The 27,811-nt window shown below is 41.4% G+C and overlaps 2 protein-coding genes across 7 annotated transcripts in view; one reads left to right on the forward strand and one right to left on the reverse strand.

Annotated features, from left to right (window-relative positions):
• Nucleotides 1-12,010: 12,010 nt before the first annotated feature.
• Nucleotides 12,011-18,161, reverse strand: puraa (purine-rich element binding protein Aa). 4 transcript variants are annotated; one of them, XM_023829389.2, is made up of 2 exons: nt 17,986-18,161; nt 12,011-12,970 (listed from the first exon to the last, which is right to left on the reverse strand). In XM_023829389.2, the coding sequence occupies exon 2, from the start codon at nt 12,883-12,885 to the stop codon at nt 12,028-12,030; it is 858 nt and encodes a 285-aa protein (XP_023685157.1). In that variant the 5' UTR covers nt 12,886-12,970; nt 17,986-18,161; the 3' UTR covers nt 12,011-12,027. The 4 variants fall into 4 exon arrangements, with proteins under 4 accessions (XP_023685157.1, XP_023685158.1, XP_023685159.1 ...); XM_023829390.2 differs by having other exon boundaries at nt 17,885-18,161; XM_023829391.2 differs by having other exon boundaries at nt 18,091-18,109.
• Nucleotides 18,162-20,384: 2,223 nt separating this feature from the next.
• The window catches only part of nrg2a (neuregulin 2a), an 88,407-nt gene continuing 80,980 nt past the window's right edge, over nt 20,385-27,811 (forward strand). For all 3 annotated transcript variants that reach the window (XM_072706490.1, XM_072706489.1, XM_072706491.1), the window contains exon 1: nt 20,385-21,824. In XM_072706490.1, coding sequence (XP_072562591.1) covers nt 21,416-21,824 — 409 coding nt within the window. In that variant the 5' untranslated portion in view covers nt 20,385-21,415. The remainder of the gene's footprint in view (nt 21,825-27,811) is intronic.

Consider the following 27,811-nt stretch of genomic DNA (forward strand, 5'->3'; position numbering starts at 1 on the left):
ATGCAGATCGTGGTGCCCTACGAAACATCACACCTCCCGTCTGGCACAGGAATCTCACAGGCAGGGGTAGCCATTTTTAGAGCTGCTATGGATCAGCATCAGCTAAGCAAAGGTAGACATGAGTAACGATAGATCAGCAGCTTCCCTTGCTGGGAAAAGGCTGCAGCCTCCCTGCCTCTGTTTGTGCCTCCCTGCCTCCATTTGTGCCTCTCTGCCTCAGTTTGTGCCTCCCTGCCTCCGTTTGTGCCTCCCTGCCACTTTTTGTGCCTCCCTGCCTCCTTTTGTGCCTCTCAGCCTCCGTTTGTGTCTCTCTGCCTCCGTTTGTGCCTCCCTGCCTCCTTTTGTGCCTCTGCCTCTGTTTGTGCCTCTCTGCCTCCTTTTGTGCCTCCCTGCCTCCTTTTGTGCCTCTCTGCCTCCTTTTGTGCCTCTCTGCCTCCGTTTGTGCCTCCCTGCTTCCGTTTGTGCCTCCCTGCCTCCGTTTGTGCACCTTTCTCTGTTTCCGATCAGGTCGCACCAAGTCTCCACTTAATAACTGTACAGATAAAAAGTGGCAGTTTTTAAAATGTCACAGGCTAAAATGCAAGGCCAACTCTGCTGAAACACTTTAAATTAATTTAATTTTTTTAACCATTTTTACCCTTTACATGCATGAGCCGATGCTCTGATTCGTCAGAGTAAATAACGGCACGTGATGTATCTGATGCGTCGAGTTGCTCTGCTTTTATGTGATTTAAGAGACGGTGCTGCTTTGGAGTCCTGGCAGACGAGGAGGAGCCGGAGTCCCAACCGAACCTTCAGCCGGAGCCCCAGGTCACCGTAAGGGTGTGAATTCCAGAGCGAGACAGTCTAGCAGCTGTCTGACGTTTCCTGTGAGGGCGCAGGTGCTGGAGCGGCATCCAATAATAAGCTGGAGGTGGACAGAGTGGTCGGTGGCTCGGGTCTGAGCTGATCCTAAGCTTGTAAAAGCTTCATGTGTGGAGCAGTTCAGCTGTAAGATGAGAGATGCTTTATTTGCCTTTTGTAAAGAAGCATAGGTTTTTGGAAACCCCATCTTGTTCTCTGTGAGAAAAACAGGTTTTTGGGTCAGAGCGCTGTCCGGGTTAAGGGCCTTGCTCGAGCACCTGGCAGTGATATGGTTACTCTGTTGCCCATGGGATTCGAACCCACAACCCTCCAAACACGGCCCGTGTTGTGAACCAGCTGTTGTGAAGTGGAAACACAGCTGGGCGGTTCCAGTACCTGGTTTCCCCGGAAACGCTGCAGTCATTCATAACCTCACACACGGGACCACGGAGACGTACAGCTGGCCCGTCTGTATGGAGCGCGTCGAGCTGCCGGTGCCGTGTCACCTCTGCGCCTTTGTGGCAGCTGAACGGTTCGCGTACCCATACCAAACACTGACACAGGGTCACCTCCACCCTTCCGTGGTGCTGACTGCAAAGACCTGACTGCTGGCCGTTCAGTTCCGGATTCCTGTCCACTGTCTGTAGATTCATAACTGCAGGTTTTCAGAACCCTGGACAGCTCCACGCATTTTTAAAAAATTTAATTAATATAACTGAGTAATGTAAGGGTCATACGGCACTCCATTTGCAGATTTTCTGTTGCTATTATGTTCTTAGTTTATTAAACAGCTATTCAAACCTAGGGGAAGTAAGAAATCATCACACTGGAGAGCTATTCCGTGTTGTATTTTTAAATTAGGTCAGCTAGCTGATTCGCCAAGTCTTCAGAAAGAAGAACCTTAAAAATACCATAAAACTGACTCTTTAAATATAATAACAAAATTGCCATTGGACCAAATAATAATGCAATGGCAGCAAGATAAGGTTGGGATTACAGAAACAGTTTTATGAATATTCAGATGATAATGAATAAAATTTAATATCATCAATTTAATTTGATCTCCACGAAACGTAAAGCATTTAAAATTTTTGCATACACACTAGAATTCTGAAAAACTGATGCATGAAGCATGATGACAAAAAAAATGATTACATTCAGTTAGCTAAGCGTAAGTATGGGTTCCAAACCAAGAACATGCCTTTAGTGCAGATATGGGCCATTTTTGTTGGCCCACAGGATTATTAAAATTAAAATAAAAAAAAAACAAGGAAAATTTTATCTTTAAGTCTATGAATTATAAATAAATATATATATCAAAATCTAACAAATCATAGGACATGAAAATAATGAATAAATAACAGCCCCCTGCTGACATGGTGAAGCTCTAATATCACCCACGACAGAAAAGAAAATCCCAGGCCTGGCCTACCAGCTGAAATGTTGCATTTGAAACAACAGACGAATGTTTGAAACAACAGACGAATGTTTGAAACAACAGACGAAAGTTTGAAACAACCGACAAATGTTTGAAACGACAGACGAATGTTTGAAACAACCGACGAATGTTTGAAACAACCGACGAATGTTTGAAACAACCAACGAATGTTTGAAACAACACTTGCTTGGTTAATAAACATTACACTACATTTCTGATCATTTATAATCTGAGTTCCAGTGGCCTGGAATGCCTCCGTAAGTGTGTTTCAATATTCTCAATTTTGGTCTTATTTATTACCGGTAACTACGTACGTACTACGTTCACTGCTGCTGTAATCAGGTTAGTACAGTATTTGTCTTGTGTGTGGTCAATGTAACCCATGTATACACTAGTTTTTAAAAGTTTGAAGTCTTCCTGGGTTACATATTTTGTACACATGGAAAGCCAGTCAAATATTGATTGTTTTTTTTCCTTTGAATCTGGTTCCTCCCAAGGTTTCTTCCTTCTAGGGAGTTTTTCCTTGCCCCTGTCACCTCTGGCAGCTCACAGGGGGCTTTGAGCGGGGATAATTTAAAGCACTTTGAGAAAATGTAATGCTATGAAAATGCACTACACAAATGAAATTCAGTTGGTCAGCTTCTCAGAAAGCCTTTTTGCTCAGTTACAGGGGGACTCACTCCAGAGACCTCAGTGGACCACGAGATGAAAGCAAAGCACCTGGAAGAAGCCGACACAAACACAGGGGAAACATGGAAAGCCCACAAACATGGAGCTAGGGGGATTCAAACCCACAACCCTTGAGGTGAGAGCCAGCAGTACTACCTACTGAACTCAAGTAGGGATAGGAAAGAAACATTAATGTTTCCCTGTCAGACTTGAATGCTTTTAGACTGTCTTATTGCTATTTATAATTATGTCTTGCCAGCGATTTGCTGCTTTGAGTGCCGTGATGGGCGCGACAGTGTCTCAGAGGAAAACATTGTGTTCTTTTACCTTCAGGCCTGTGGGTTTGGCTCCCATCCAGCTTGCATGTTTGTGGAACCTGAACATTATAGCCCATGTTTGAATGAATTCCCTCCAGATGTGGCTGTTTCTAGGTATAGTGCAAAGGTGCGGGTCACGTGTGTGCGTGTGTTAACGCGTGTCCTGGGACGGACCAGCATCCTGTTTAGCATGTTCACTAACATGTAACCTCAACATCATGAGGTCGGATACAGTACATGCTCACACTAGCCTGTACCGGGTAAGTGCTTATCAAAGGTGGGTGAATGGGTTTAATGATACTTAGGGCTTCTTGGTTTTGTTGTGGTGATTTAGATTAAACTAACTAATAAAATCAGACAAGAGATTAATAAAATAAATTAATAAATCGAGGCGACTGTGAGGTTGGATTAGGAATAGCATCAAAAATAGGTCCGCCTTTAATTGTCCGTCTGTTACAAAGTAATTTTTAATATTTACATATATATTTACAAATAGCTTCAAGCATTTTATTAATTTTTTTCAGATGTCAGCTGTATAGTACAGCTAATAGTTTTATGATTTTTTTTTTTCCAAGTTAATGTTTGTGAATTAAACTAATTGTTAAAGTTATATAGTCCCCAAAAACATACTGATTATTTTAATGGTTTGTAAGGACACAAGAGAAATTGTTAAATTATGTCTTTATTGCAATCATTGGTCATTTTCAGACTTAAGCTATTTACAAAAACACAAATTTGTACTATCAAAGGACATTTAAGGTTAGGGTTGTACAGAAAATGGCGAGAAAGACACACAAACAGCCAAATGACGATGACAATGATTGTGAAGATGATGTTAAAATAATAAGCCAATTTAAGCACCATATTTAGTTTTTGAAAGGCAACATATCTGATGAATTGGCAATATAACACACTATAAAATTTTTACGAACTAAGGTGAAACTAAATTAATGCATGGAAATTAAACATTGCAGTTTCATTATGACCATTTTTATTTAAAAAATCATTCCAGTTGGTTCACTTCAACGTTTTCATGCAGTTCACTTTGATAAACTCTTTTTAACACTGACAAAATATACTTTGAAAAGAAAAAGTTGATATATCTTCTGTTAAACAGCAATGACACAAATTATCTAGTTTTTTTAATGCAACATCACCTATCAAAAATAATATGCAGAATTCTTCATATAAAGTGCAAATATCTTTTTTACAGTGAATATAAAGTATCAAGGAAACAATGTTAAAACAACGATAATATTAAATATCTTTGAAACGTACAACATAATCCATAATATCAGGGGGACGTTACACAAGAATCGAAGATTTCAAAAATTTCCATCCGTCCTGCTTTTACCCTTCAGGGTTTCATCTAACAATCAAGAGCAGATCACCATTTTTACAGAATTTCATGCCGTCACAAAGTTTTCAAAGCATTGATATTACTATTCGGGCTGAATTCGGTCAGATCTCTGTACTTTTGGTCTTCAGCTGCACCTCTTGCACCACAGAGAGTGTAGCGATGCACTGCCACCCAGTGGCAAACAAGGGAAGCACACTGTCACCGTTTCAATGTATCAGAAATTAAGGAGGCTGTCTTTAATGGTGCAACCATGACTTCTTGAATATTAATACTACCCACCGTATTAGCATTAAAAGGACAGTGTGATGGCTGCACTTGCGGGTATATTGTACCCAACGACTGTCCATACTGTAACGTTTAGATGATGAAAAGGAATAGTCTTGCCTCTTATTCAATAATGCATCAATCCTTTAAGGGTTAATGCAAAATTTTCGTTTAGCATAGTTAATGTACAATCTTCATCGTCATCATCATTGTCATCATCATTACTTCGACAAAAATCAACAATAATAACAGCTGATTTTATAAACAAACAAAAACACAACGACAAGAATAGAAAATGCTGTTATGGTTCTATATTGTTGTTTTTTGTTATCGTTGAAAATCGTTGACTATTTCCTCCGACACTGTACCGTAAGGGCTGACTTTCCATGAAAGAAAGAAATCTATGCAGCATTTCATTATTTCACTTCCAGAAGACAAAATGGGGGGGGGCACTTTTGTTAAATTGTAGCCTATGTGTTTGGAGATTCAAGTAAAATAATAAAACACTGTATTTACACAAAGATCTCCAGTCCTTCCGTTTGTTAGTTCTTACAGACACAACGTTTTTTTGTTACGGTAGGCAAGCTTATTCTCTGACGGTGTTAGTTGATATTGCACTAAAGCCTTCAAATGAATATTGTATTTAATTGTGGGTGTACAATATTGATACTAAGTGCTTAAGTTAGCGGTAGCTGCCGTCCTCGCGAGATTGTGCATTAAATTGTCTACGAAATCTAGCAGTACGGAATTATTTTTTTACCGCTGAAACATTTATCACCGTTACAACATCCACCTCTAGAAAAAAAAAAGAAAAAAATCGTGTATATAAGAATTGTAGCGAAATTGTCATAAAGACCCATTTTTTCCTATTTTTATAACCAACATCTTTTTTTCATAATGCTGGTGTGGACTGTGACAAAGAATTGCTTCGGTTGCCATTTGAAAATAAGTAACATAAGTGTGTGTTCATTCTGAATTTCTTTGCGTATTTGTGCCCTCAAACATAAACGTCCACGCGCATTTCACATCTAAGATTAGTCATTTTCAGAGACTTTACCATAGTTGCGCTGAAAAATATTAGTTCTTGGGAAGAAGCGTACAGCCAACAGTGCGCATTTTCAGCGTCTGAGAAACTGGAAAACTTAAAATATATTTAAAAGGACTTTCAAAAATAAAACCTGATACGGAACAAAAACCAGGATATACCGCGAATCTCAGGACCCGGGTTGAAACCCACGACTCAAAAGTGCACAGAAATTTCAGCTTCACTTCTTAAGCTACCCAGAATTTACCATATATCAAAAATAGGCCTTTATGTAACAGAACTCAAATGTTCTCACGAAAGTGTCTCTATAAATAATAATAATAAAATACGCGTTACTATACTCATTTGTCAATGGTATTGTGTTGATATAAATATGATTTACTCTGGGTGCTTCAAAGTTTAAAGTTTCCAAATTCAAGAATTAGCGGGAAATGGGCCTCCTACCTGCCACCTCCGTTGCGCAGAGGTTTGGATTCGCCTAAAGCTTCTAAAGGAATACCAGAGCTTAACTTCACCCAAAATGTGTTACACCTTAAGAATGCGAAAGCCAGACAAAATCAATTAAATGCTGGATGGATCAACGACTTAATATATCTCTTAAAGTCGAGCAACTTATTACTAGCCGAAATGCGAGTCGGCATGCTAAACTGCCCGAAATGTGTATCCTGCAATGGCCTGGCACCCCCGGGTCCATTGGACACGTAATATAGAAGACGGCTGGAATTCTTAAGCTTGAACCGTTTATCAGACTAGTAATTAACTAACAGAGATTATAATTCGTCTTCTGTGTGTCGCACAGGTATCCTGGCGTCTGTAAACTGAATTATGCCACGCATAAGAATTAATGCAGATTGCATGGTGTTCGGCACGTAGCCTACTACGTATTACTTATGCAGGTTGCTGGCGAAAAAAAAAATAAAAATAAAAAACTAAAATAAAAATTCTAAGTACAATATAACATAAAAGTTAAACGTTTAATGCACGCGAACTAACTAACGTATGATTATGATAATAATAATAATAATGTGTCATCATTAACATAAAACAGTAGTACTGAAATAATTTCGGCAAAATAAGAATTTAGGTACCGTACCAGTTCTGCACCGAAACTATACAAAACGTAACCAACAGGCCAGATGTTTACATAGAAGTCAGTCTGCAATTTCATCTAAAAACCTCATAGGTCAAAAAAGGTTTCCTGCCATTAAAATTCTACATAATCTCAGAAACAGTCAATTGACTAAAAGCAACCAATTTGAACAACTTCACTTGAGTAGATGCCTTTGTAAAATAAAGCTTTCTCTTTCGAAGTGACCTTGGTTTGGGGTCACGGGCCACAAAATCAGATAAAATTAAAAATATGAAGAAATGTTACAATTTGTTACGGGAGTAAGGGGTACCAAGGACAGTTACAAAGTCACGTGTAATATACGCTGATAATTCGCCATACCTATGCATTAAAATTCCCACACATTAGAAAAGATTTTACGAGTGAGGCTTTATCAGTAACATTTTATATTCTGTTGATGAAACGTTGCACTCTATCAAGCAAACATCTCAGACTGACCGATTCCATTGAGGATCTATATATACCTTGCATCCGCTTTTGCATTTAATTGCGTTTTAAGAAAATCAAACATTAAGACAATAAAGTATTCTCGGAAATTCAACGTTTCTGTAGTTTTTCAGTTTAACATGTAGGAGAGATGAGAGTACCTTTAGTAATAATATATTTGTGAGGTCACCTGAGAAAATGCTTGTATTTTTTAATTATACTTATTGGTCTCTGATATCATGTCTTTAACTTTGAAAATTAAGCATTTTTTCCATTATAATCGGACATTTAAAGTAAATTCCTATTCGAATTTAGGGTAAAAACCTTTCCCGTTTCTTGTCGCCTACTAACCATAAACGATTTTTAACACATGGCAGTTCTCCGCTCTCTGTTGCAAAGCACATTTTATCTTTTATCTTGGTTTATCTTATTCTGTATAGCTCCATTACGCGTTCAATTTAATTCTGTCCAAAGTAAATATATTCGACGACATGGACGCCAATCAGTGTTTTTTTCTCCTACATTGGTGCCGCTAGCCTTCGTGTTTAAGTCATGCAGACTGAGATCCATCTCGGGCATTAAGGGATTTTAAAACGCGGTTCCGATTAATTTAGCTTCCGAACACGAGTCGCCGTCGGGTCTGGCAAAAAAAATGGCACAGAAAATAAATAATTGTCAAAATATCAACGAATGGCACAGCAGAGACAGGCTTACCAGTTATTCTGTAAGGAGAATTCAAGGAATCTGACAGATTTAAAAGGTCCCCATCGGCCCCCAGTAGCTGACGTTTGCTTCCGCTTTTGGTAAAATGTGGAATTGACCCATAGTACCTCTTTTTAGACATTTCTGCCCTGCCAGTTGTTTTGAATTCTTGCCCAAATTCAAGTTTATAAAATGTTTTAGTGGGCCACATTTTATGTTTTACCCAAAACTGGCGCAAAACGCGAGTACAGGACGAGCAGCAGAGAGGCTGGCGGGGGGGACGGGGGGACGGAGCGCTACAGCTGCACAGATTATAGTCAGGCTTTGGGGGTGGGACGAGGAACAACTACACCAAGAAACAGAGACGCATCTTTATGCATTCAAAATGAATACATGGTTACTTTAAAATTTCTCATTGCATTTACAAGCTAGACTACGCTGCGCTCGGAATGTGCCAAACTGTCTCACAAAACGTTAAAAGCCGTTACACATTTTACAAATATCATTACAATCATTTAGAAATTTTCTGTTTAATTATTGCAAAATAAACTTGCCTTTACTCAACTTGTAATTTGTCTATTGTAGTTGTAGTTACTCATATCCAACCATAAAATTGGCATTGATGAGGAATACAAGTTTTTACAAAAAAAAATTAAATAAATTAAAAAAGACAAGGTTAATTTCAATGGCTGAGTCTTCTTTTTTAACGAGAGACCATTTTAATTAGAAAACTATCCGGTTTTGGCTCCATGACCGAATTTACAATGCACATATTTAAATTATGAACATGGATGTGTTTGCCAACACATTCTCACAAAGACATTTCTCAAATCTGGCATTTTATAAGTAAGACCACACTAATACAGGCCACGTTCCAGCACCAGAAAAATTAACAAATGAACTAATGAGCGATGCATATACTTAACAGAAAGCCATCAACAGAGAGGTTACACAAACAGCTATAGCTACTGCAGCAGACCATCAGCCTAGACGACATTTACCAATCCGCACAACTCCTCTGATATGCTACCAGATAACAGAGATGAGACGCATATCGTCAACACCAAATAATAAAAAAAAGGCATTTCTATCAGAACACAACATTCCATAAACAGCCAGACAGACAAAACAGCAATGGGATGAACCTGCTGTGCTGGGCTTTAAGAACTCTTCTGTCAAATTACAATAAGGTGCACAAGGAAAACAAAACAAAACAAAAACAAAATAAAACAAAACAAACATAGGCCTAAACATGAAATTACCTTTTCTTCAATTGTGGGTAACTTATAAATTCTTTATTTAAAAATCTGTAAAACATATACCAAGAGTACTTTATTCATTAGGAAATTAGTTGTTGTTAAATCTCACTTTCAACTGGGAATCAAGTTAGAGGAATAATATTGAACACATGATTTAGACAATCCTTTGAGATCCGTTCCCGCAAGGAACTGGCCAAACTTTCAGACGGAGAACACAGGGCCACTAACACTGACTTTTAATAAAGAATCTCAGGTAAAGAAATATATATCACTGTAAACAGAAGACAGTACACAACACACCTCCATAATTACCTCACCGGGGTTTTTTTTTTTTTTTTTTTACTTACAATATGTAAGAAAACACGATGGCTTGTCTCATGCCACCTACATCAGGATCCCTCCCCCTCTCCCCCCCCCCCCACCCCATTCATAGCAACGCTGCTCCACCTGAACACCTGAACCCTCCGAGGCTGGACAGTGACTAATGCGCTTCACTGGAACTCACTCAGCCTGGTTGACGCACTGTCACTGCTGAAGTAGTTACCTTATCAAGTGCAGATAAAGGCTCTAAGCCTTGCGGAGAAATAAAAGTGGGATTCAGCCTCATGCTTTCAAATATTAATCATATATTTAATTGATATACATATATTGCCACCATTGGCACGTACAATATTGCACACAGTAATGAAGTATAGCATGGGAACCCTTCGTGAGCCAAATGTTCAAAATGACAATGTGGAATAATGCTGAAAAAAAAAAGTAAAATATAAAACAAATTAGACATGCTAACTAATCCCTTAATAGAGGTCTTTAGCAACTTACAAATTACATGTGCTGCCCAAGTCGCAGATCTACACACAGAAAACATCACAAAGGGCTGTCTAGGCATCTTTCATTCCCGACCCAGTCCAGCGTGTCTCGATCTGCCCTGTTCCCCCTCACACTGTGCACACAGAGCAGGCCTCTGGATTTTCTAGGTGACAACATCCATGTTTACATTAAGGCTTATGCCTGGAAAGCTCGGGAATAACGACGCGGTATTCCGAAATCCGCCCGCCTCTCTCCAGGCTTCTCGGAGACCTCCCGTCGGGCCGGGTGACGGCGACGGCCAGCTGGAAGCCCGGACGAAGCTGAGCATCAATCCAAAGCACTGGACCAACATGTAAACATGTGGAGTGTGTAAGGCACCAGGCTGTTTAAATGCTGCAGAGGTGGCCTCCAACAGCAGTTTGGCTGGGTACAGTGAACATGCAGCAGTCACCTACTCAGTGCTACTCAGGTTTTGCTGTTGGACCTTTGATTTCTCTTTAGAGTTTTTTTTTTTTTGTCTTTAAATATTACCCCACAAAAATGTGGGTTTTCCCCATTTAAGACTGAATACATCTGATTCACAAAATCATATATATACTAAGTTAGCACTTTTGTTAAACAGATTTGTCAAAATTTCCACGTTCGGGACGGGGTCGAGTTTAACAGTTCAGCAGTAAATACCGTAATTAATAACCTGTTGGTAAGAAGTAGTCTCATCTGGACATTGCTGCATGTTGTCACTGCACTTGCCAATAAAATAAAAAGGTACTTTCATACACACTGCATGACAAGTCGACACAAAGGTTTAGCGCAACTCCTCGCCTGCATAACTACAATGTCAACCATAGCAAAACAAAAAAAACCAAAAAACGATGAGATTATAAGATAACTCCTTTAAATGCCTGTTCACTTTGACAATGAGTGCACTAACCAGCTGAATACGGACATGGCTCTGGCGCCACTCGCGTTACCTTCAACTCCACCTCAGCCTGCATGACATTTAAACAGAGCTCCGATAGCATGCTTTGCCCTCACTGAGTGCCATATGCATGTGTACACCATTCGTGTGTGTGTGTGTGTGTGTGTGTGTGTATGTATGTATATATATATATATATATATGTATATATATATATATATGTATATATACATACATACATACACACACACACACACACATACACACGCACGTAATTTATATACGTATATATACACACACGCGCGCGCGCACACACACATACACATTCTACTCACAGGTAACTAGAGTGGCATTACTATATGACAACCTCTCTTAAAAAGGTTGAACGTTTTGGTTAAAAAAAATCTAAAATATCTGCTTTGTGCTGAAGTCAAATGTTAGCTCACATGAAAAGGACATTTCTCATAACTCGGCAATATCTCCATTTGAACATTGCAAACACGTTTATAATAGCTCGAACGTGTACAAAAGTTCTTGGTTAATTAGGGAAATAATCACTCAGTTCTTTATCATTTTAATCAAGTAGGAAACACAGTTCATATATAATGTTATTACTTTGTTTAGCAGCCGCTTACTGTTTTAATGGTGGGTAAGTGGGTAACATCCAGCGATGGGTGGTCGGAACTGTCAGTTTGTGTTCGTTCTGTGGGTGGTGCTCCCTTGGAGTTAAACAGTTACAGTTTAATCTTTATGTTTCTTTTTTACAGTAAAGTTCTTTTTTAATAATAATTTCTCTTTTGTTATTTTGATTACTCTGTACTCTTTTTTGCATGTTTTTGCCCCGTTTATCAATCCTCGTCACCGTCATCGGGATGCAGCTCTTCTTGCTGCTGGAGCTCGCACGCTCTCTTCTCCCGCTGCTTCTCCTGGATCTTCTTCATCTCCTCCGCGTATTTACAGAAAGTGTTGCCGAATTTGGACCATACTTTGTAGGGCACCGTGATGGAGTTGCGGTACGTTGGCTTCACCTCGCTGACCCGCATGAAGACCCCGTACTTGTTGGAGCCCACGTCGAAGAAGAAGCGCTTGTTGTCCACAGTCAAGGAGGTCCCTTCGGGCAATTCGGCCGGTTCGTCCTCCACCCCGTAGTCGTCGATCAGCTTGGCCAGAGCGTCGCGAAACTCGATAAGTCCTTGCGCCGGGAGAGCGATGGTCTGGCCCTGCGTGGATCCTAGTCCCGGCCCCCGGTTCACGGTCTGTCGGATCCTTAGGAACCGGCCCCGCTGGTTCTCCTTAAGATCCATGTAGTATTTCCGATTTTCCCGCACCAGGAACTCGCTCTTTAGCGCCCGCCGCGGCTCGTCTTGTGCTATGTCCGGATTGCTGGGTCCTAACTGGGCATAGTGCTCGATGAAGTCCCCCAGGTAGTCACGGAACTCGACAGCCACCGACATGGAGAGAGTGAGGCGGCTCTTGTTTCCTCCGGCCCCGACCTCGGCTATCTTCAAGAAACGGCCCTTGGCGTTCTGCTTTACGTCCAGGTAGAAGCGTTTGTTCTGAATGTCGACCCGCTTCGAGGCGAGCTCCTGCGTCTCATGCTGCAGCCCGGAAGCCGAGCCCGCCCCTCCTGTCACCGGGTGCAGGGAACTGACGCCCGGGCCCGTGGCCGCTCCTCCCTGCTCACTTCCACTGTCTCTGTCCGCCATGATGCCTGCCGCCTGCCTGCCTTCTCCCTCTGTCTGCTGCAGCCCTACTGCCAGCCACCACGCCACGCCGCCGCTCTCGCGAGATCTGCGCACGGAGACACAAGAGACACATTTCAGCTCGCGAGTCGCACCTGTCGCCGCCAGAGCTCCCGCTGACATTCGGCGAGCCCGCGGGTGCCCGGTGTGGGACGGTGGTGCCCCCCAGCCCCTGGCAATACTTAATAAATAGGAATGAAAATAGGGTGGAAGGAAAAAAAAAAAACATTCGGTTTCGCTTCGGCAAAATCCGGCGTCCGAGCAGGGAAGCTCCGTTTACACCCCTTTCTGAAGAATCGTAGCATAAGAAACTGCAAATCCGAGAATGTCGCACTACTTTCTAAAACAGTCACCGTGGTTTTGCCATATTAGCGCTAATAAACTAATGGCAACACAACAAGGAAAAAGCATATTTCGGCGTATGAAAATAAAGACAAGTACACAGACTGAGTTTAATAAGTCGTGTATCAGGCTCTATCAGCGAAGATTTTGGTTACCGCCCTAAGTCAAATAATTTATTTCGCAGGGAAAATTGCTACAGTGAAACTGCGTGTGTTAAACTGGCAATATCCAGTCCTGCGATAGTTTGGCAATACGACATAAAAACACAAAAAACACGCCACTTACCACGGCCACTTAATTATTAATTGTTTATATAATTTTCATACAACCGTCAACAATATATGACTTCCCATACACAACTTTCGATTGCAAATTCATTGTTATTATACGCTACCTAACGCGGGTCGAGGCTAACACAGGTCTTCCGGACATACCTTAAAATAAGAAAACAAGATTATACATTTACAGCCTGTATATATATCTTTGGTTAAGCTTTAAAATTTAAATTATATGCTGGATTTATGAATCACAATTATATGAATGATATCTGTAACTAAACACACCCAAACGTATTAATGACATTATAATTAGGTATTCAATGTCGTTTCCATTTTAAATACAGTATAAGCATAAAACGTATTTTCAAAAATATGCAGGCACGTACATCATCGTAAACCCTTCACCAAAATATACTTACAAATGAAGTTATTTAAAAGCGTGCCGAATTTGTAGCGCGACAGGTTACGTACCATTAAAAGAATGAATTTGTCCCAAATGGTCTCATGAGGAATTTTCACTCAGAACTGGTTCTTTCTGTTATATTCTTGAAAAGGTTACTTTATGTATATTACGTCATTAGGTAGTTGTTTGAGTAATATGAAAGGAAACAGCAGAAATGCCTAGTACGTCTTTTTGCCACTAAGTAACACAGTAATAATAATAATAATAATAATACAGGCAATTTATTTAAAACATTACATTCTACTGACTTACCTCGGAATTATCAGACAACGTAGCCATATAATCAGTTGTGTAAATAAATCTGTTGGAACATGTACCAAAAATGGGAGACACGTTCAGGTACTGAAGAGACATAAAATCTAGTCATGTTTGAAGTCTAATATGTTCTTACTTTACTCATAAAACAGACGTCTTTATTTTCATGAAGCGTCCTGACAGCAGGGCTAGAACAGCAGTTTGTTCGTGAGGTAGGAATCTTCCGTAACTAAACAAAACGTACAATACGTGCCTTCAATCTGGCCATAAGCCAGAGTATATTATGAACCTTTATCTACACTTAGGCCTACGAACCGTGCTTCTGAATGAAAGGACAGCGAAACAGATGAATATTTAACGACCAAATCGCATTTTCAATACCTCCCCTGCTTATTGGCTAAAACGTGAAACGTAATAGTGTTTTAGTATGTTTGGCCAGAGTATTACGCAATATTGAGGCGCTGTATAGGGCTAAATTCAATTCAATAGTTGTAGCAATCCCTGCAGTATAGTTTCTTGGGTCAAACGGATCCTGAGACGCATTTTGTTGTACTTCTGAACAAGACAGGCTCCAAGAAAACTTTCCGGTTGAATGAATTGGCAAAACTTTCTTTAAGGCTTTCAGTCAAGCAAGTAAATGTCAAATTAATAACTTGAAATGACTCATGACCACCAATAAAAGTTTAATCCTCTTGAGTTCTAGAAATCGAGCACTCAAAACTAACTACAAAGCCGCAGAAAAGAAAACCAGACTGTATTTTTACATTTTCATACAAACTGCCTAGTGAATATATAATTTTAAAATATATCATTTGATATATCCTTTGTTATACATACTCTGATAGACTTGAAGGTCAGGTTCGTATCGCAATTCAAAACCCTAATATCTCAAATTCTAATCTAACAGTTCTATTCTAACGTATTTGACGAGTTAGTATACTATACTGCATATATTAATTAATCAAGTTGTAATTTTAATTACATCTTGGGTGCAGAAATCACATGTAATAATCACAAAAAATATCTATATACAGAGATAAAATGAAATGATAAAATTCAATGATAAATAGTTTTAATGATTGCAAATATATGTGTATTAAGCGAGCTAAATTACTTAATACAAAATATTGTAATAACATGACCTCTTTTTTTGATCTGCATATATTTTATATTCACTTTCTGAACTATATTTAGAAATTCGGCATAAATTTTACTGCACAACATGCGTCTGCTTATTTAGATGTGAACTAACCCTACAATCGATGCTATTTGTCTGGTTTCCTTTATGATTCTGATATATCTGTCCTATAGTATCGCTGAGTTAAAAATGAACTATTTTTATAAATAAAAACTGTAACACATTAGTTTTAAAAATATTTACATCTGACTCGCAGTATATTTATACAGGCTACTGAAGAAATTACCGCAAACGTATAACAATATACAAAGGAATTACATTGAAGTTTAATAAACACGCTAAGAGATTTTAAACTTAATTCCAGGCCATATTTGATCATGCTTTATATGCGTTTCGCTTTAAAAGAAGTTAAATGGTTTAACTGAGCATAAGTTAAATGGTTTAATAAGTTAAATGGTTTAAGATAACTGGTTTTATTATTTAAAATTTCAAATATAACGCCCCAGGCTCGGTTATTAAATTTATTTTAGCGCAGAATCGTATCGAAAAAGTTTAACAGCATCGGGTACGATTTTAGAAGTTTTGTATGCATCTGAACGAATCAGATTACCGTTCTTTCAGGTTCTATATTAAGTCATTTTGACTTTGGCTGTTTGAGAGAATAATCGATCACTGTTCTTTTTTAAAATCCTGTTGATGAAATTATCAAAGATCTAAGCTACAAACTTGGAAAATACTCCGAATATTCGAAGCAGAACTTCTAAAGCAAAATATTTCGATTCTATAAATACTTTATATTTGAAAAAATAATAATTGCAACCTAAAATCTGTCTTGTCGTAATAAAGTAAAATTTAAAATAGTATTTGAATTTGACTTTTTATCCATTTACTTTGCAAACAAATTGGGCAAAACAGTTATTTACTACAATATAGTACTGCTTTAATAAAAATGTAAATGACAGAAATGTTAGGTTATCTTCTTTACATTTTAATTTCTTGTCAATGTTTGGAATGTAATACTTTATTGCGTGAAATAAACGTAACTGGCAGACAAATACAGGGAAATGTTTTAAGTATTTTAAAATAGGTATCATCCTCAACTTTCTATAATTAAAAACAAAAAGTGTATACCTAAAGATATCAAGAAGTCCTCAAGGTGATCCGGTTAGATATCATATCTAATTGATAGATAAATGTTTTTCAAAGCTCAAGGAGTCTGCAAAATTTCCCAAAAATAACACGTTTAGTAAATGTTTTTTTTTTTGCCGTTAATGCGCCAGTTCAGATTCGTCTCTAATGTGGTTTTTGTTTTCAGGAGGTTCATCAAGTCCTGTTCGTGAAAAGGAATGAACTCAAACTGGGAGCGGTATAGACTGTTTCTGAAAATGCATACGTGTAACAGTTACGGGCTTCAACAACTTATTAATTCAGTATATCAGCTCGTAATTATTCTACTGAATGACAGAAGTAATACCTATCTGGCGTACTTCAATTAAGAATACTTTCAATGCTTTCAACTTATCTCACACAGAAATTCTTGCAGTTTCATGGGTTTGAGGTTGAAAAAAATGCCTCAAAATTTTTAATAAGCTGATTTAAAAACATCATTCTTATTTCTTTATTTCTTTCTTTATTTATTTATTTTAAATGGAATTCTGACTTTGGCCAGCGTCTAGGACATAAAAACAAAATGTATATTATTGCTTGGCCTTTACCATTTTAACCATGCAATCTAACTAAAGTTTAAATAATAATAATAATAATAATAATAATAATAATAATAGTGGTTCTTAAATACCTATGCTTGGAAAATTTCCCCAGTGTTCCCCATCGCGTGGATAACCGCAGACTTTCTTAAAAGATCTTCGTATTTTCCTAACGAAAATCAGATGTATCAGATGTATCAGATGAATTGAGATTTATTAAGGACTTGATGGCCAGAGCCATTTCAGCAGTTTCTCTAGAAACCATTTTATTTTCCGAGACAGTAAGTGCAACGCTAGAGTATATACGGACGTGAAAATTAATTTTAAAAGGAACAAAACACCAAAACACGAACGGGAAAACAAACTCAACAAGTGTTATATAAATTCTTAGACGCAATGACGAGGACACATTCTCGCTCCGTCTCAGTCTGTAGGTGTGTTTGCTGTGTGTCAGTGTGTGTATGGTTGCGGGCGCGCGCGTATAAGTATGTATACAGAAGCGGCTTATCAGTTCCATTGCGAAATTCATTAAGTGGACGTGCAATTAAAGCAGATGTTCTCGTTTATCCTGCTCTGTTATTACCCAGTTGTCATCCTGCAGTATTGCAGGAATTATATAGATATACTCACTCGCGCTGGAAGTACGCGAATGCGCTGCAAAAAAAAAGCAAGCGCCACTCGTATGTTACTTTTGAGCATCACAGGAAACCGCCCATTTAGCCAAGACAGTGTATGTGCAGTGCGTGAATGATCGGGTTTTGTCGCACAGCAAAACACTTACATTATTATATTAGCAGTCAGTGCAATACCCAGTGCATAAATGGTCGTCTTCTTCCACAGTCACAAAAATAATAACAGCCAACAAGGGTATGCAAACCTTACCCCTCTGTGTCTGCAAGCAGAGCGCAACAGAACCTCTGCGCAGCCCCGTCGCAGACAGACACGGTTAGAGACAAAGGTGAGGCACCGCAAGCTAGGGAGGCCTACTGTCAACACTGTCGCGGGGCTGCTTCACTGATTCGCCGCTTCCCAAGATGGAACGAAACAGCGAGTCGTGGCATGGAGACGGACGCACGCACGGCCGCAACGCCGTACGCATCTTCTCTGATGTCAGCACGCTTAGAGAATGGAAATAATGGTAGTTTGGCGCCCTCTCGCTGTGGCTAACTTGGTACTGCACTTGCTGACGCTCCGTATAACCCGTCCAGTTCCACATTCATTGATAAAATTATCGTTTTCGCTAACAGAATAGCGAATCTTCGACTTAAATGGCAAAATGTTTTGTAATCAATAACCTTAGAACTGCAATATTTCACTGTCCCGCTTTGTTAGTAGTGGTGAACATGCAGAATCGCCGATTAATGCAGGACATTTCGAAATCATGTTAATAATTATGGCAAATAATATATTGGTGTCATATTTTGGTACTGTTCGACTTATTTAGTATCAATCAAGTATTTTTTTTCCCTTTGGATCCCTAGTTGAAATATATCCACGATTCCTAGATTTGTTTAGGTTGTGTGTAAAAAGATGCATAAAAGGACGCTCTTGAAATATTTATAAATGAAATATAAAGTAAAACTTACGAACCCTCACATAAAATTGTCATTACATCATTCATGTCAAACCAACCATGCACATGTCCGATATATATATCTATTATATATTTGCTCAGTTCCATTGCATTATAATTTTGGCGCTATGCGTACAGTCGCGGTGACAAACCAGATCCCTGACACGCGCCCCTGAAGTGTGAAGACCGACTTCCCTGCCTTTTAAGGGTAGGCCTAGTTAAATTCAAAGCAAATCTAAAATAATCCCCGATTAGCCGTTTATCACGCCCGGTGTCATTGATATATGAAAACTCCACTGCACTGTTTTGCGAGTATGCTACAAGAATTCATTCACAACCAACCAACTGCAGAACGCGGTAAAGGGAATGGGTATCAGATGCAGCCAGTAATGGCGTACAACTAGCTGTACTATGCCTTTGCTATTATAGTGCTTTACCGTATTTATATATGTTTTTTTCTTCAAATGATTGCAGTGCTGAGTACACAGTTCTTCTTCTTTTATCTATATTTACCCGTATAGGCTTTGGTAGTCGTTCAGCACCACGGACAGCGGCGCCATAGCCGTAGCGGTGCCACAGTTACTGGGACGTCACGAACAATAACCGCGTTCGCTTCTTTAACTGCACGCATTGTGTCATCTCTGGGCACAATCAATTTATTCGATTCACTTCTTAGTTTATGCAGCCTATGGTTCGACAGCATTGAACTGAAAACCGTCAAATGCAACCGAACAAATGAAATGGTCCCAACAAGTGATACAATATATTTATTTTAAAAGTTTTTAACAGCAATAAATCGTAATTCTATTTTGTTAAACATGCGGTGTTTTTGCCAGTTACTGTAATATTATTTGGTACACCCTGTATATTACAAACGTTAATAATGAGATACACAATCATTCGGCAGCATCTGTTCCCTCTGTTGCTTTTATTCGAACGACAGGTGATCTTAATTTCTAACTTTGAGGTATTTGTAGATTGAAATCACTTCTACTGCACTTTTGTCTTATAGAGTGCAGTACATACACGCATACGCATATACATGTATACATACATACATACAACATGCAGAGAGAGAGAGAGACCGAAAGACAAAGAGAAGAACGTCTATACAGTAATATGCAGTCTCTTGTTTCTTTTCAGTCTCCTACTTGAGTAAATAAAGATGTACTCGATTAAATGAATTGCGTTCATCTATAGCAGGACGTAGAGCAGAGAGACTTTGCTGTTTAACTATATTCCTGGATTCCGTGTTCTCGCCTGCAAGCTCAAGCATGCCTCAGCCGGCAGGTGGCGCCCTTTGTGAACGTTTGGCTCCCCATCATCCGTATAGAGACAGGATTGTATGCAATATCAGGTATTGACCTTAAAGCTGACTTCAGCATTAGCGTTTAACCGAGAATCATACTTCAACAGAGTCCGTCATGCGTCCCACGACAGTAAACATTGTACATAAGCTTATTGTTATGAGTCTTTCCCCCTTTCCATCTTATCTATCTATCTATCTATCTATCTATCTATCTATCTATCTATCTATCTATCTATCTGTCTGTCTGTCTATCTATCTATTCTGTTATTTCATTGATAGGACTGGGGCAAAGAAAGAAATCCGACGTTCTTGTGCTATCTGGTCGTCATAAGCCCACTGTAGTGGGCGTTTGAATAGTACAGATCTGATGCAGAACTGACGCCTCGCTATCAATTTTTTTTTCAATGGCACAGTGAATGTGACCTGAATGCGACGCTCATATAATAAAGGAATGAGACGCAAAACTCATTGGAAACAGACCTAAGGATCCTATGGCACTGTGAAGCGCTTTAGCCGCGTTAGTCATCGCACCCAAGACGAAATCTAGGTTGATTTTATTTCACTCGAGGTTCCTCGTTTTCTCCGAGAATTCTTCATAAGACGTCAGTTCGCGAGAAGACATGACGAGCTGTAGAGTGCATTTCCTTTTTTTTATTTTCTGATCGTCGCTGAACCATTTCCTGAGATGAGATGTCTACTTGAATGAAGATGAACTGAAAAAATAACTACGGCTTGGGATTTTAGAGGGTTTTTGTGAAACTATACGATCGGTGTTTGGGGTTTAGTTACACCGGTGCTCCGACCTTAAAAATCCGTTCGCTGTAAATGAGCATCGGGCAGACGCCTTGGTCTGCGGGCAAAAGGCATTTTCGCAAGTCCGTAGCTAGTGTATGTGGGGAGGAGCGGGATCGGAGAGGAAGGACGCTGCGATGCTGCGATGGAATGAAATAGTCTACCCGATGGATTTAGCCTATGAAAAAAACAACAAAAGACATATATGCTGTAGTGCATCGCAGTTTCAGTGCAGTGACCGTATAGATTACTTTCATTGTTAAGCAGGACGCCTACTCGACCGCTGCAATATTATTTCGGCAAAGGCAGACGTCTAGGAGGGGTCTAGTAGCGCGATCGGCTGTGAGAATATAAAGCCTGCAATTTTATAATGTCTTTCTAGCAGAATGCAGTGAGCGTGTTTTTAACCCACCACCATTACGCCGTTTCCGGTTCCTAGCTGGTGTTTCCCCATTGCAAACTATTGGAAAAGCAGCAGATCCAGATGGCATGGACACTTACGCAAGGTCTGCCGCTCTGCCGTGCTACTGGAGCCTATTTGCAGTCTCCTACTTCAACTCAGCTCCATCATCATCACCCAAGCGCCCCGAGAGCACTGCAGCAACGCGACCAGCAACCACAGAGCCAAAGCAGGCGGCATGAGGCTTGATTCAGTACATTTCTCCATGCTGGTCATCGGGGTCTCCTTCGCCTGCTATTCCCCGAGTTTAAATTCCCTGCAGGACCAGGCTTACAAATCAGCGGTGGTCATTGAAGGCAAGGTGCAGGCTGTACCTGTGAATGTCTCAAAGGAGCCGTACAGTGTGAATGTCAAAGTGTTGGACGTGTGGCCGCTGAACAGCGGGGGGTTGGAGCGGGAGCAGCTTGTCACCGTCGGGGAGTTCGGTTCGGAGGCTCCGTGCACCAAAGTCAAGAAGAACCACAAATACATATTTTTCATGGACCCAACAGACGAGCCTCTGGTATTCAAGGCATCGTACGCTCCTCTAGACACATATGGGAAGAATCTAAAAAAAGATGTTGGGAAGATCTTGTGCGAAGACTGCGGTAAGTTTATCCCTCGTATTTTACCTATTGTAATGCTGCTTCTGGTGATGCTGTAATGTTACAGCATAAGTGTCTGTGTAATCCACCGCGCGACTCATCCTTCCTGTTTGCGCTATCCCAAACCGTGGTATAGCGCTTTCCCCCCCTCAACAACATAAAATTGTTTTAACTCTTAGTACCAGATGGCCATTTGTGGGGCGTCTCTGCAGCAGAATCCTGACTCCCGATACAAACATTTAGAGGTTGCACAAGTCGCTGCACAATACACATACAGGCACACACGCAAAGCACACGAATTTGTCATGTATCAGATGCATCTACAAATCTGTCAATAATAACTTGTTAAGCGGAGCTTCGAGAGGTACCCAGCGAATCCATATATTTTGCGTGGTAGCCTCATGTACAAAAAATATGGTAATAGATCTATAAATAAATAATGAACGATGCAACGTTATTTTCAAAAGTCGGGATGAAGAAGGGATGTCATTTAGCTTTTATTTGATTTCAGTCGATGTCCATATAATATGTATGCACATCCCAATTACTGCCATTCGTGTAGATCTGGTCAGTGTCTGAGACGCAGGTCATTGTCCATGTATGAATAGTTGCAGCAATGTTGCAGTGGACATTAATGGCACAGAAAAGGGTAGAATTGCGGTCCAGGTAAAGGTCTGGCGATGCCGCCGTGCTTTTTCGCAGCGGGCCTCCGCCGCTGCTAGGCGTTAACTGGCTCTAGTATAAACTCAATTTGGGACGCGCACGAACCCTGCGCACCAGTCACCGCCACCGCGCACTGTGCCGTTTCTGCGCTTAAAGGCAAATCTCAATCAAGCAACCGGGCTACAGGCGGCAAACCGGCCCGGCCATTGGGAAACTTTTATCATTTATAGCCATAATACATCCTATCCCTCTTTCATAAGACCGGTACTGTGTTTTAAAGGGTTTACAGCAATGAAGAAGCGTTCCTTGCATTGATGTGCAGTGGCAATGTAATCGTTATACCGAGAACTGCCCGTAGTTGCACATTATTAGAAAGCTGCCGATTTCTTAGGTGTCATAACGTGACAGGTCATGAGGCTTTGTTTGGTTATAGCCCTGCGGTGTGAAATCCCGAATTTCCTGGAGGAACTGAAGGCAAGGGTGTCGTTACCGGGAGGTGAAGCGATGCTGACAGTCTCCAGAAATCAGCTGCGGGCTTCTCCTCCTTCCTGTCGTTTTTGCCCTGATTTTGCCTAACCCTGCCACTCCAGTGATGTGCTTGTGATTTCAGGTCCGCACGTCGAGGTTATGAATAACGCGAACGGAATCGGTAATCGGTAACGATGTAGCGGTAGGCCTAATTGAATTCTCGTAAGCGGCCCTGACTGCCCTATTTGCCAACGGAACGGGGAGAAACAGATCCGCCTTAAAGCGGTTAAGCACTTTTTTTTCATTGTGTGCAGGTGGAGGCCTGCATTTCCTCTACAGCAGATAAGATTGTGGGCATTCGTGGGTGTTGGTAGCGCAGGACAGAGGCCTGCTCCGTGCACATCTTACACTATCATACTTCAGATGCACCCGTTGCTTTCGTTTGCTTTTTAATCCAAGAATGAGCTGTGCAAAGTGTGTCGCTGGGACACCTTTATCTGTATAATGTTTTTACTTTTTAATTTGCTCAGCGTTTCTGCCATTAAGGACATCCTTATATATCTACTTTGGCCTGAGTTGTCGGCCCGTTGGCTCGAGGGCCTGCCATAAAATAGTCTATCTATATTTATGTTCCCTCTTTATAATAGTGTAGCACGTACAGACCAGTTGAATTATATATGTATTGGGATTTTAATAGTAGATTGATACTCAACAAAATCGAGTATGGATGTGGCAGTCATTTACAGTGTACTTTGGTCTCCTGGGGTATCAAGTGCAGAAATCTGTTTTACATCCTGCATGACCCAAATTTGACATCCCTGGAATGCAAGGATTATGACGTGAAAGACATTTTTATGCTGTGTATGTTGCTTTGGAGATAAATGTCTTGAGAAATGTTCCCCTCAAGTGGAGGAGCAAATCTTGGACTGGTGTTACAGTAAAATACTTTACACTATTTTGAAACAGCCATGTTTTAATAGCTATTATGGCTTGTTAAAAAAAAATATAAAAAAATAAATTTGGCATAAATTGAAATATTTTGAGAATTTCGAGCTTTGATTGAGCTTTGTCATGTTCTGTGGATTTGAATGTATGGCATTGGTCACTGTGTTCCCAAGGAGCACAGGCAAGTGCAAAGGGGAGAGTTTAATGTTGGGGGGGGGGGGGGGGACACACACTGTAATAATTTAAATGCAACGATCTATTTATTGTGGGGATGAAGCCAAATTGAATATTTGTGGGTATAGTTCCCCCATTGTTCCTATGTCCTGGAGCACAGGGAACAAGGCAGGGGATATTAAGGTGGGGGGCATTAGTGGTTCGTTAAAGCCCCCACTTATATATTGTTGAACAGTGGTATGAAGCCTGGATCCTTAGCAGTCCAGAGGGAGTCCACAGACACAGACACACACATACAGACACAGACACACACATACAGACACAGACACGCACATACACACATGCACAGACACACACATACAGGCACAGACACACACATGCACAGACACACACATACAGGCACAGACACACACATGCACAGACACACACATACAGGCACAGACACACACATACAGGCACAGACACACACATGCACAGACACACACATACAGGCACAGACACGCACATACACACATGCACAGACACACACATACAGGCACAGACACGCACGTACACACATGCACAGACATACAGACACGCACATACACACATGCACAGACACACACATACAGACACGCACATACACACATGCACAGTCACAGACAGGCACATACACACATGCACAGTCACAAACAAGCACATATACACACACAGACACACACATACACCCCGACATACACAGACAAAAACAAACACACACTCCAAGACACAGACATATACACACATGCCGATACACCACAGACAAACACGCACCCCGACACACATGGACAAACTCACACCCCAACACACACAAACACACACACCCTGACACACACACACAAACAAACACACACCCCGACACACACAGACAAACACACACCCTGACACACACAAACACACACACCCTGACACAGACAAACACACACCCCAACACACAAACACACACCCCAACACACACAGACAAACACCCCAACAAACACACACCCCAACACACACAAACACACACCCTGACACACACAGACAAACACACACCCTGACACACACAAACACACACCCTGACACACACCCCGACACACACACACACCCTGACACACACAGACAAACACACACCCTGACACACACAAACACACACCCCAACACACAAACACACACCCTGACACACACAAACACACACCCCAACACACAAACACACACCCTGACACACACAAACACACACCCCAACACACAAACACACACCCTGACACACACAAACACACACCCCGACACACACACACACACCCTGACACACACAGACAAACACACACCATGACACACACAGACAAACACACACCCTGACACACACCCCAACACACAAACACACACCCTGACACACACAAACACACACCCTGACACACACACACAAACACACACCCTGACACACACACACACACACCCTGACACACACAAACACACACCCTGACACACACAAACACACACCCTGGCACACACAGACAAACACACACCCTGACACACACAAACACACACCCTGACACACACACACAAACACACACCCTGACACACACAGACACACACCCTGACACACACAAACACACACCCTGACACACACAAACACACACCCTGACACACACAGACAAACACACACCCTGACACACACACACACAAACACACACCCTGACACACACACACAAACACACACCCTGACACACACACACACAAACACACACCCTGACACACACAGACAAACACACACCGGATCTTACTCCTGTTCCTCTGCACCGCATCACTAATAGCTCCTGTCAGTTTCAGGGGGCTCTTTATCTGACCTAAGTGAATATGACGAAGACGTCTGTGAATAGGAACATCCTTTCCCTGCCTTTGCGGAGGGTTGCTATCGTAGTATGGGGGGGTGTATGGGGGGGGTACGGTAAACCAGCGGGTGGTGGTGTGGCCACACGCTGCTAGGGCTGCGGGCTGCATTTCAGCCCGGCTCCGTGTGTTTGTGACTTTCCTTGCAGTCGTCTTGTGTTCCGCTCTGCTGGTTTCCTCCCACAGTCGAAAGATACAGGGTCTCTAAGTCAGTGTTTCCCAGTCCGGTCCTCGGGGACCCACAGCCGGTCCACGTTTTTGCTCCCGCAGAGCCACCTGCCAGACAGGGAGATGGGAGGGAGCAAGAAACGTGGACCGGCTGTGGGTCCTGGAGGACCGGACTGGGATACAGCACGTCCCGTCCCGGGTGCCTCCTGCCTGCAGCCCTGGGCTTTTTGGCTCCAAGGTTGCTGCAACTTAATATTGGGCATGCATTTATTGAAGATGGATGGATGGACGGATTGATGTATGATGATGGATGGATGGACGGACGGACTCTGGGGCAGCATTCACAATGGGATGCTTTGGCTTATTAAAAGTAGGTGGGCTGGGGTTTGGATTCCCTTCCTCTCACCGTACCTCCCCCCCCGCCCCCCACAGCAGACAGGCCACAGCTGGATGTGCTCTTGGCCTCACTACCGCAGAGAGCAATCAGTGTGGCTGGACCACGCAGGATGTGGTGCAAACAGCTGGCCGTGGTGAGCGAAGAGGCTGTGCTGAGAGGCGTCGTGGACAAATGATTATTTTCTCTGCTCTTTCTGCGCATAATGTATCATTTTCTGAAATGCTCCTGCAACCTTCAGATACACATGCAGGTCATGTCACATGGCGTTTACCACATAATATTCAGCATACCCACAGTGCATGTAACCAGGCCCGCTGCTTTGGGGGGGTCACAGGGAAAGATATCCCAGGCCTGGGCGGAGGGGGGGCTGGTGAGATGTAATGGGGGGGCCGTTAAAATCATTTTTATTCCAGGCTCGGTAATTATTTGTGGGGGGGCCTGTATTTAACATATATTTTCATCAGCTCATCCATCCATCCATAAATCTATTTTTCCTGCACATCTTATCCTACAGTGAGTCTGGAACCTATTTCCCGAAGACACAAACCATACGATGGCCAATTTAGAGGAACTGAGCTCAGCTGAAGTCCATGTCTGTGGACTGTGGGAGGGAGCTGAAGGATCTGAAAGCGACACACACAGACACATGAACAGCCCTGAGGGTGCAAGGCTACCGTGCAAACTAATGAACCATTTTATAAACCGCATTATGCAGCTCTATCGCGTGACTCTCTTCCATTAATATTGAGGTTATGTTAATAGCTGAGGTTAATTATGTTGACTCAAAACTCACTGCTTATTCATAATCATTTCGAATACATGCTCTTCTTATTATTGTAATTGTACTAACTTGGTCAGCAGAGTGGTTTCAGTGACTGTTTGGGGTATCCTGGAAGCTCATTAATATTCAGAGATGCGTTACCTGATTGGCCAGTGCATGCATCGGACAGAGTTCAATCAGGTAGCTTCTCTCATGTATTAATCTTCCAGAACCAACCTGAAAAAACAACGTAGCAGATGTCAATGGTAGTATGTTCACCAGCCAATCGGGAAGCTTCTCTCATGAATATAGATGAGTTTTCCCAAACCACCGTGTAAAATGAAAATTCTCCTCCTGGAATACTGTGTCAGTACGCATACACAGGCAGAGATGTTAAGCCTTCACATCATTTATCTTTTATCCAGTTTATGTCTGCTCCCTGGGATCTGAACCCATAACCATGGCATTGTTAACACACAACGCTACTTGTTGGACTGCAGGAGCAACATCCTTGTGGTCAGAGATAGTTGG

The sequence above is a fragment of the Paramormyrops kingsleyae genome, chromosome 24, assembly GCF_048594095.1.
Source record: "Paramormyrops kingsleyae isolate MSU_618 chromosome 24, PKINGS_0.4, whole genome shotgun sequence".
Lineage (NCBI taxonomy): Eukaryota > Metazoa > Chordata > Actinopteri > Osteoglossiformes > Mormyridae > Paramormyrops > Paramormyrops kingsleyae.

Coding starts and splice junctions, on each gene's coding strand:
- puraa (XM_023829389.2), bottom strand. CDS start 12,885: ATGGCGGACAGAGACAGTGGAAGTGAGCAGGGAGGAGCGGCCACGGGC.